Below are 12,055 nucleotides of genomic sequence, written 5' to 3' on the forward strand. Positions count from 1 at the left end.
CTCCATGGAAATCGGTCTCTGTGACTCTTGGTTCAGCCCACTAGGCTTTTAACTCCATTCTCAAGACATACTTTCTTTTTTTTTTTCCCATTTATTTATTTATTTATTTATTTTTGGCTGCGTTGGTTCTTCATTGCTGAGTGTGGGCTTTCTCTAGTTGCGGCGAGCAGGGGCTACTCTTCATTGTGGTGTGCGGGCTTCTCATTGCAGTGGCTTCTCATTGTGGAGCACGGGCTCTAGGTGCGTGGGCTTCAGTAGTTGCAACACACAGGCTCAGTAGTTGTGGCTCGCAGGCTCTAGAGCACAGGCTCAGTACTTGTGATGCACGGGCTTAGTTGCTCTGTGGCATGTGGGATCTTCCCGGACCAGGGCTCGAACCCATGTCCCCTGCATTGGTAGGTGGATTCTTAACCACTGCACCACCAGGGAATCCCCAAAGGCATACTTTCTTTTCCATAAGAAGTGCCCTGTTTTGCAGCTGAGAATTTTTCTCAATGTTTCTTTCTCGTAGAAGATTGGGGGGGTGGTGTGCTAGAGTTTTATTTTTATTTTAGATTATATTATTTTCAATTCAAACTGACTGTGCTTCCACCAATATGATTTTCTTTTCAAACTTTGTGTTTCCTATGCTTCTTATTAAGTTTACTCCATTAGACAAAGGCTATATTCATATTTTTGAGAAGGACATTGTAGGACTACACCATTAAGATTCTTAGAAGCCCATTTATCTTTCTGAAATCTTAAAAGAAGAGAATTGCTGTTGCATCCGTGACATATGATCTTGACATTGAGACCAATATTATGTATTGCAGAGATGTGTATGTTTAGTAAAAGTATAAATCTGTACATGAGATATATACCTAATTCATGGTATTGGTATTCTTTGGAGGGAAAGATAGCAAAAGGGACTGAGGAAGGGAAATGGGGAGATTTCAAAATTTTCCATGTTTGGTTTCTTTAAAATAAGTTTTTTAGCAACTATGACCAAATGCTCACTCTTGTTCATTTAGATAGTTTGAAATATCTTGTTATACGATCCTCTGTGTTTTCTAGATTTTAAAAGATTATTAATAAATACAAAATCATTTATTTGGTTACTTAGTATTTTCATCTAGATAGTATAACACTCTACATAGTTATCTTAAAAGTTAGGGATTTAGATATTCATTTAAAGATCATATATCTCATCTTCCCTCTTTTTGCAAGCTTTAAATGTTTCATTAATTATCCATTGAAATAAAACTAATTACATTTGTTCTTTGTTTTAGGAAAACAATATTGAGACTATCAGCTGTGAAAATTTGGAAAATCTCTGTGTTGTTCTTCTTAATAAAAATCAACTGACTTCTTTCCGTGGTTTGGATGGCTGCACTAATATCCAAAATCTTGAACTTTCACATAATAAAATCACTCGAATTGGTGAGAACAGTGGAATTTAAATATATTGACATTTATTTCTCATTATTATATTTTGTTTCATTTATTCATTTTTGAGAATAGGCCACCATCTCTAATTTGCTTATTTTATCCAAGCCATACTTATTTAATCTTTTATCCAGATTTATGAAGGAAACAAAATTAGTTTTAATATATATAAAAGGAATATGCTCCCACCACTGGCAAATGGGTGGTTGTTAGTAGCTCCTTAAATTAGTATATTCACCTCCCTGTTCCTTTTCTTATAACCAATAGTGATCTGAACTCTACTGAAGAATATAATACCCTAGTTTGTTGCCATCATATTTTTATGGACCCTATGCTTTCTATACTTCTCAGCAACTGTCATAACTGTTTCCTGGTATGACACTACTCTCCTCACCTACATACATCACTTGTACTAACCTTTCCTTCTTTAGGTAAGGCTACTAATACCACATAAGAGAAAGAGTTTATCAGTTTGAATCTCCCTAATCATCTTTGTCTCTCCATCTGTCTGTCTGTATATCTATATATCAATAGCGTTTCCATCCTTATTCTTTGTAATCCATAAAATTCAGTGATGAAAATGTCTTTTCTTATTTAAGACCAGCCCTTCTATTTTCCGTAAATATACCTGTCATTCTCCTCTGGTACCTTCCTCCATCATTTATCACCTTTCTCATGTCAGATTCTTCCTCTTGCCGTCCATTGCCTCATCTCTCTTCCTCTTGTTGTCAAGTCTTGTGAAAGAGTGTTCTGTTCTTGCTCTCACTTCTTACTACCCAACTTCCCTCTTCTGCCCACTGAAATTCAGCTTCAACTCACTTCTATACATCTCCAGTGTGGTAAGTCTAAAATAAAAATCTCATGTTTTTTAATACCTGGCTTAAAATTCTGTTTGTTTGGTTTTTTTTAAATTTAACTTGTGAGATTCTCAAGGGACTTGATAAGGGCTTAAATGATGGTTAATCAATAATCAATAATCAATGATTGGCAAAAAATAATGAACTAGATAAAAACATTACTCTGGTATACTATTAATGGCTTAAATTATTGGACCCCCAGAAGGTACATTCTTTCCACCTTCTCCATCCTATGGTGGTTAGGAAATGTGATCTGGACTGAAATATCACGAAATGGGATGGGAACAGGTGGAGGAGTAGAAGTAAGCCTGCTTTCTGTGTTTAGGCCTGGTTCTACCTACGCCTTCTTGATATTAATTTTATTTGTTTGCCTATATAATATTTTGTTTTTTCTTTCATTTTTTTATTGTTGAACATTTCAAACATTTACAAAATGAATACATGGAGATTCCATATACTATATTCAACATTTGGTCCATCATTACTGTTTTGTTTTTTATTGTATTTTTTCTTTTTTAAAACAAATCCCCAAATCATAAAGTTTCATCCTTTCATACCTCAGGAGATGGTTTTTAATAATATGGTCCTTTCTTACTTAACCACAATGCATTGTGTTGCCTAATAAAATTAATAGTGATTCCTTCTATCAACTGATAATCCATAATCCAAATTTCCTTATTTTCTTACAATTATCAGGGCTTGTTTGAATCATAACACAAACAATGACCACATATTGCATTTACATAGGTGTCTGAAGTCCTATCTAATCTGTAGTAGTCCTTCCACTTTTTTTCCTCCATGCCATTGATTTGTTGCAAAACCTATGTTAATTGTCCTATACAGTGTCCCACATTTTGGGTTTGTCCATTTACTTCCTTTTAGTGTATTAAAATTGTTTCACTATGCCTATAAATATTTCATGTCCTGTAAATGAAAGCTAGTGCAACAGGCTTGAGTTAATTAAAATTTAGTCTTTTTTGGCAGGAATTTTTTCATAGGGGTTGCTCTGTGCTTCGTATTGCCTTACGTCAGGAGTCATACAGTGATTATTTGCTTTTAATGATGCTACAGTTGCATGTTGGGTATGTGAGTGATAGCCTAAACGTTCCACTATAAAGTTTCCCACGAACCTTTTATCTAATGCTTTCATCCATTGATTAATGTGGCCTGAATCAATTAATGCAGAGGGGGATACAAAAAATGAGTTTTCTAATTTGAACATTCCTTCCACGTTTTAAAAACTGGAATCATTTATTTAATAACTATTTGGTTACCTTGGAATCATTCGTAAGAGGAAAGACAGGAATAAATGCCTACCTTTATATTGATAGACTTTTACAGTAAGGTCATTACTTTCAGTGGTGTCAAATGAATTTTCTTTGTTTCATTTATTTTGTTTTGCTTTTGCACTTTTCTCTCTCTCTCTGCTCTTCTCTCTTTCTTAGTGTTCTTATGAACTCATAGAATTTTATAATATAGAATATTTCAGTCTCTCTTCTTATTATACTGCTTGATACTCAAATTGTCCAGTCCTGTGAATTTGATTGAAGATATCAAATATTGATATCTCCAAATTTACTTTTTGAACTTTATAGTTGTGTTATTTTCTCTTCCACTGTAGTCCTTGGTTGATACCCAAACTAACATAACTATTTGCTATGGATTATAATAGCCATAAAATAGTTTCAAAACAACAATGCCAGTATTAGAAGCATTTTAGAAGTATTTAGAAGAAAACTTCTAAATTAATTTTGAGATTTTTTTTTGCATTTCTTTTGGCCCTTACACTTTGTCCCCCAAAGTGATGTGCTCACTTGAAGTATTTTATCTTTGTGATTATGTTATGAATTTGAAATATAATTAGTTCACTTTTCCCTTTGATTCAGTTTTATTTTTGAGATGTAAGACAGATATATGTTTCTACAGACTACATTTAAGAAGACTCAAAGAGATTGTGCTTTCATCCTTTTTCATTTCACTGTTATCCCATCTACTTTTATATACAGATACTTATGTATATATGTGTATAATACATGTGTATCACATATGTGATATATGTGTGTTTGTAAATATACATACATATACATATATCTAAGAAATATATGTATATATGCTAATTCTTTCACAAAATATAGAATATTTTAAGTACTGTTCTTTATCTTGCTCTTTTTCATTTTACAACATATATGGAGTTCATAGCATTCTTTTTCTATGGCTTGATAGTATTCAGTTGTGTGTATGCACTAGAGTTTATTCCACTGGTCCCTGGTTGATGGACAATGGATGGTTTACAATCTTCCACACTGCCATCATGACTAACCTGATACCTATGTCATTTCATACTTTATCAGATATATCTTTAGGTTAGTTTCCTGATATATATATATACTTGGGGGGGGGGGCAAAGGACATCTTTAATCTAGGAAGATACTGCCAGACACACTTTATGTGGGTTGTACCACTTTGCACTCCTACCATTAATACATGTTAATGGCAGAGTTTTTTGTTTTTTGTTTTTTTTTGCTTTTCTTCTGTTTATTATGTTGTTCTTTTCTATTTTTAAGTTAAATTTGTAATTTATTTATCATTTTTCACTCTTGTTGACATAAGTACTTAAGTCTATACATTTTACTCTGAGCAGTGCTTAGTCTGTAACTTCTGAATAAGGTATAGGTATTTTTGTCTGTTCTACAATTATATGATGTATTTTATCTTTTACCTAAAATTTTAAATTTCCATATGGAAAGGCCATTTTTGTTGTTATTTTTTCTAGTTTTATTGCATTATAGTCAGAGAATTATTTTTGTGCCATATCTGCTTTTTGAAACTTGTGGTTTTCTAATATGTGGTTAATTTTCAGGAATGTTTCATGTGCACTTGAAAAGAAGGTTGTTGTTTTTTGTTGGAATATAAAGTATATATTTTCATCTTTAAGATCTACATTAGTGATCTTTTATTTTAGGTCTTAAATGTGTATGTGATTTACCTTGGACTGAAGGAGTTGAGCTAGATTGAATGTATCTGTTCTTTTCTTTTTTTTTTTTAACATCTTTATTGGAGTATAATTGCTTTACAATGGTGTGTTAGTTTCTGCTTTATAACAAAGTGAATCAGTTATACATATACATATGTTCCCATATCTCTTCCCTCTTGTGTCTCCCTCCCTCCCACCCTCCTTATCCCACCCCTCTAGGTGGTCACAAAGCACCGAGCTGTGTATCTGTTCTTAATCAGCCTATTTCTTTGTGTACATCCTTTTGTTTCTGTGTTATGAATGTTGCTCCATGCTTTATACAGATATTCTTAACTGTGTTATCTTTATTGTGAATTTCAGCCTTGAAAATTTTAAGTTCCGTTCTTTGTCTCTTTAATGCTTTTGTGACTGAATTCTACCTTGTCTTACATGGTTTCATTTTGTTTGTATTTGCCTAATCTAAAAAAACTTTTTAACATTTCTGAATCACTTTGTTTTAGGTATGTACTTGTATACAGCATGGATTTGGGTTTTATTTTTTGATCCAAGCTTAAATGTTTTTCTCTCATATAGACCATGGCCATTTGCATTTATTAATTTAATTCATATACTTGGTCTCAGTACTGTCATCCCACTCAGGATGATGCTCTCTCTTTCTGGAGGGAGGCAATAAATGGGTTCTTCCACCCCTGGGGCACCTCCAGTTTTTACTTATCCGTTCAGTTTCTGTAGGATTTCCTCTGTACGAGTGTCGATTCAGCCTGGATTGCGTTGATCCTGGATACTTATTATCCCACTTAGAAAGAAATTTAGCTTGTGATTTCTTTATCTCCCATTTGCAATGGAAGGATAGGTTGTGGGTATTTTGATTTCTTTGCTGCACTTTATGAATTTCTGGAGGAGGTTTGGGGAGAATTGGGTCTAATCAGTCACCATCAACTCCCTTTTTTAAAAATATAAATTTATTTATTTATTTATTTATTCTTGGCTGTGTTGGGTCTTCGTTGCTGTGCGCGGGCTTTCTCTAGTTGCGGTGAGCGGGGGCTACTCTTTGTTGCAGGTGCGCGGGTTTCTCATTGCGGTGGCTTCTCTTGTTGCGGAGCATGGGCTCTAGGCACGCGGGCTTCATTAACTGTGGCACGCGGGCTCAGTAGTTGTGTCTTGCAGGCTCTAGAGCACAGGCTCAGTAGTTGTGGTGCACAGGCTTAGTTGCTCCGTGGCATGTGAGATCTTCCCGGACCAGGACTCGAACCCGTGTCCCCTGCCCTGGCAGGTGGATTCTTAACCACTGCACCACCAGGGAAGTCCCCATTTTTTTTTTTTTTTTAATATGGGAAAAATATAGTGGTTTTCACAAAGCAAGCTTTTGTTTTGCAAACATTTCAAGGCATAATTTCTAAAATGTAATGTATAATGTTCTTTAATATGTTTATTTGTCTATGTGTCTGTGCTGCCTGCTTTGGGACCACTCATGACTTCTCCCATATGGAAATACTGATACTTTTGATACAAAGTTTTTATTTAAAATTTTAATTTAAAATACATAACAGAAATAATTTTGTTGTTGTTGGAATGAAGGCAAGTACACTGATAATGTATGTTACTTTATTGGTACTCACTGAAGCAAGCTTGAAAAAAAAGAAAAAGGCTGTTTGTAAGAAGAAATGCTTGAACTCCCATTCACTTCATTTTCATTGCCAACAGTGCTGTATGGGATTTTTTGTAGTCAGCGGATTTCCTGGGATAGTATATCTGCAAGACTTATGTGAAAACTGCCATGTTATTCATTGATGTACCTGAGGTATCTCTATGTAGTACACTCTCAGCAAACAAGGTAAAAGACATCTTTGCTGTCTGTTGGGTACAATGAAAACACTGTATTTATTGAGTGTGAGAAGAGTATACATGGGAAAGTAGATTTTCGGAAGACCAGTTGGAGTCTGTTTTTCATCTTCAGAAACTGCTTACAGAGATTCTGGTTGAGTTAAGTGAAAAGCATAGATTTTGTCTTTCAATGATATATTGATGCTAAGAACTCTTATGAAGGGGCACAAAGATAGATTTGTGTTTATAAGTTAATAAGTCACTATTCCATGCTATAATATTTCTTAAGGAGGTGAAATAAAATTGGAAGCAATACCAAATATTCTACATTTGTAGTTTCGAGTTTAATTTGTTCCTAATTCTAACTAAGCTATATTATTGCAGTAGTTAATTCTCAATGTTAACTCTAATTACTCTTTTTATTAGAAAACATTAGTGTACATTTTTTACTTTCTTTGCATTTAGTGACTGAAAATAGCAACTCTATCACTCTCTTTAAGGCACTTTATTTGAAATAATTTGCTGAATGTTTTCCATTCTAATTAAACTGGTTAACTGTAGAAATAGAAACACAATGTGAAATATACTCTTTTAAAGTAATAGTTTAAAATTTAATTCTATAAATTGAAAGTTACAAAGTAGTTCTTTAATGTTTAAACATATTGTGTGCTGTGACTATAGAAAGAAATGGTCTTAATTATTATTATTAATCATAACTGAAATATTAATTTAAAATATAATTCAAAATGATGTCCTTAAGATGTATTACATATTGAGGTACAGATTATTTTCTAGTCAAATGTAGCAAAAAATAAACTATTATATTGGGCATATATGGTCATATAAATTTTGTAGTCATTTAAAGAATACTTTATACGTTTTTATATTATTTTCTATAATTGGTTCTATTTTGGCAGCAAGTTTTTGACTATAGAGTATTTTTACTTGACCTGGCATTATTCTTGCATGTTTTGAACGCACAAGATAATTGCTTTAAGCTCTTTAAATTCACTTCAGGTTGATGATTTTAAAGATGGATTTATTTTAATTGGAAAAGAGATTTTATTATAATTTTTAATTTTTAATGTTTTTTTCCCTGAAGTTACACGAATCTTTATCTTTTATAACTCACTCACACCCACTTTAATTTGGGTGGATTTCAGTTTAAATTTTAGGGTTTGTTATCTTCGTTATATTTCTTGCTTTCTTTTGCCTGAAATTTCCCATGAGTAAATTTCAGGCAAAATTGGTAAGACATTTTTTTTTATATAAGTAATATGGAGAAAACTTTTCTTAAATGAATGTTGCCACAGTGTTCATTAAAATTTATAAACTTTACCTATGGGGAATCTTTCATATTTTGAGTTAGTATTTTTGCTTTAGTTTTTTAATGAATAGCCAAAGCAAATGAAAAATAGGTGATTTGTAAGTTATAATCTAGTTTTCTTTTTTCCTCCCAAAACATACTGAATTTTCTTGACTTTCTAGCAGAAACATGTTAAAACTAAACTAATTTTTAAAATCCATGCTGCATGACCAAAGTGTTTATAGAAAAAATACAACTTAAGTATAATAAATATAGTAATAGATAACTTTTTTTTACCACCAGGTATTTCATGTGCTTTATACATATTAACTCATTTTATTTTCACATAAGTGTTATTAGTTAGGTACTATTTAATCTTTTTTTTTTTCCCAGATAAGAAAGCTGAAACATAGAAAGTTTAAGTAAGTTGTCTAAAATCACACCATTAGTTAATGATAGAGCCAGGATTTGAAACTCAGCAGTCTATCCTGGTACCAATTTTTTTAATCGATTCATTCTATTGCCTCTCTCATAAATACGCATTTAATATTTGAGATTATTACTGTTTTGTTACACCGTATTACAAAGTCTTTATGCTGAAAAATATATAATGATTTTAAGGTTTATTCATTAATAAATTTATTATTGAGCCAATTTATTAAGCATCTACTATGTAGAAGCACTTTTCCAGGCACTAGAACACAGCACTGGAATATTGCTGAGGATGCAGCAATAAACAAAATAAATGACTATCCTGACTTCCACTGAGATTATCCTACTGATAGATATTGATATAGAGAGAAAGAGAAAAAGAGTAAATTGCCATGTTTCCTTTATTGACTATTAGGTAAAAATGAAAATAAGTATGATGTTAGTATCTTTAATGCCAGCAATTTATAAATCATTAATTTATAAATACAGCCCTAGAAAATATTATTGTAAATAGAGATACTAGGAGATGTTTTTTCTGGTGCTTTATTTTCAGATAATACTGCTTTCTGGAAAAGTGAAACTAGTATTCTAAGTATGAAAGATATTGAATAATTCAACATTTTCACATAGGCTTGATTACTATGTCGTGGCTCATAGGGGAAATGTGCCTGGATTAATTCTTGCTGCCAAATGTTGTCATTGGAACATTAGAAAAAATAATGAAGTAAAATAAGATAAAGCTGTAGATATTTTGCTTGCAGAAATGTTTTTCATTATATACTTAGTGAATTCTTTGGATTCCACTAGATGGTGCTAGCTTACTCTTTAGTTTTGAAATGCAACACAATGCCTAGAACAAAGCTGAAAGGGATTTTGCAGATCTGCCAGTCTAGGCTTCTTAGTTTACAGATGGAAAAACAGACCCACATAGTTTTCATCTAACTCCTGGCAGAGGTGGGGCTAGAATCCACATTTCCTGATTCCTGTTTCAGTATTCTTTTTTCCGTACAACCTGTATGATCCTGAAGGACTTTGGCATTGAAATTGAAAATCTCAAGTGTAACTCAGCATATTTGTACGTAACTGTCAAACATAGCAATCATTGAGCAGCTAAAGGAGGTAGACCTTTACCAAACACTTTTTTAGTGAAAACCTCCAGCCTAATTCAACATCTTTAGTATTGCTGTGCCTTACAGGAGAGTTCTTTTCCCCTGTGGCAGGAATGTTTTATTAGACCGTTGGCTCATTTCTGTGGGAAGAATTCTTTGAAATAGATATTTGTAGCAAGTATAGCCAAATACTAATTTTGCCATGGGCAATGGCCTTTTGAGGGATAAACATAGTTGGCTTCAATTTTATTTTGTGGGACCTAGGAAACGTTTAAAGTGCTAATAAAGAATATATTGAAGCAGTAAACTCAAGAATATTTAAGCAATCCTTTATATTTATTATATTTAAGCCCTTTGAAAGAGACTCTTGACTATTTTTGTGGTTATTATTTGTTTTGTTTTAGATGGGTAGTAGAAGAAATAACAGAAATTTTTACAGGGAGAGAATTATTTTCTTAGAGATGTTGAGGAAGTAAGGATGTTCTAACGTAAGTCTTGCTGTAAGTCTGTTTTGCTCAATTCTCATCCTTTATTTGACAGCGAAGGATTTCTAAGATTAAAAGAAGAAGGAGGGCAATTTATTCTAACTTCCTTCCCACCTAGATTCCTCCTTTTGATCCAATGCACTGACTGGATCAAATTACTGCTTAATCAGTTGTGTATAGACTTTTCTGAGTATGTATTAATATCCTATTCCTTCTTCAAGGTTTAGCTCAAACATATCTCTTTGAAGCCTTATTTGGTCACCACAGTTACAGTTTTTTAACTCCTTGTTTTTATGAGGATAATTGTTAGGAAACAATAACTATCATTTTTAGTACCCAACATGTGAAAGTGTTGTAAATGCTACTTTAAAATATTATTTTTAATCCTCCCAATAATGTTAAATCACCCCCACTCCACAAAAAAGGAACAAAGGATCAGAGTAGTTAAGTAACTTGCTTATAGTCATATAGCTAGTTTTCGAATAGGCATGTGTTACTGAAATTCAGGACTGCCTGCCTCAGAGCCTATTCATTATTGATTATGCAATACTGCCTGTTGATTAAGTGGAGCACTTGTCATGTTAGCAGAGTCCTGGAGAAAAAGTTATATACATGACTCCCATGATGTTTGTAGATTGTAGATCTTCATTCTCATAGCTTTTTTTTGTTTTTCTTTTTAACTTAAATATTTTTGAGGCCATGATATTTGGTGCACACAAATTTATAACTGTTATATGTTTCTGTTAAATTGACCAATTTTATCATTTTTGAATGTCACTTTTCAACTGTATTAAAAGTTTTCTGCCTTAGTCTTCTGTGTCTGACATAATCAAACCAGCTTTTTTTTGGACTCTGGACCTTTCTAACACTCTTAAAAATTATTGCGGACCTCCTTCAGACAGCTTTCATTTATGTGGGTTATATCTATCAATATTTACTGCATTAGGAAAAAACAGAGAACATTTTTGTATTCAGTCAAAGTTTAAGATAATAAAGCCTTTGCATTCATAACAGTTTTAGAATAATAACTGTATTTTTTAAACAAAAAGGTATAGTGAGAAAAGGTTCATTGTTACACATATTTGCAAATCTCTTTAATGTCTAGCTTAACACGAGACAGCTGGATTTCCGTATTCCCTTCTGCGTTCAATTTACTACAATATCACACCTCATGTAGTTCTCTGGATAACTCCACCCTACACTCTTGAGCAAATGGGAGTGGAAAAGGCAAATAACCTCTTAGAATTATTATGAAAGTAGTTTTGACTCCATGGAACCTTTAAAGGTATCTCAGGATGGGGACACTGGCCCACACTTTGAGAATTACTGTTTTAATGTTTACATAATACATCTTTTTCTGTCCTTTTACTTACAATATTTCTACAAGTTCTATTTTTGGAATTTTTGTAATGTAACATAAAAATTTGTTGTTTTTTTCTTGTTTTATCTAGGCTGCCTGACAAATTCAAGCTTTGATTTGTAATCTTTAGTCCCTAATAATTAAATGTAATCAATAAAGTTCAATTATTGACATATTTGAGTTTAAAATTACTCTCTTACTATTTGATTCTATTTGTTCTTGTTCTTTTTTTTTTTTTTTTCTCTTGCCTTCTTTTGCTTTGGTTGAGATTTTAAATTATTCC

General features: G+C 32.6%; 1 protein-coding gene across 3 annotated transcripts in view; it reads left to right on the forward strand.

Moving 5' to 3' along the window:
* LRRIQ1 (leucine rich repeats and IQ motif containing 1) overlaps nucleotides 1-12,055 on the forward strand; it is a 304,399-nt gene that overhangs the window by 124,341 nt on the left and 168,003 nt on the right. For all 3 annotated transcript variants that reach the window (XM_082351784.1, XM_082351783.1, XM_082351785.1), the window contains exon 10: nucleotides 1,269-1,419. In XM_082351784.1, the coding sequence (XP_082207910.1) occupies nucleotides 1,269-1,419 (151 nt within the window). The remainder of the gene's footprint in view (nucleotides 1-1,268; nucleotides 1,420-12,055) is intronic.

Source organism: Balaenoptera borealis (assembly GCF_965194805.1).
Source record: "Balaenoptera borealis genome assembly, chromosome: 13".
Lineage (NCBI taxonomy): Eukaryota > Metazoa > Chordata > Mammalia > Artiodactyla > Balaenopteridae > Balaenoptera > Balaenoptera borealis.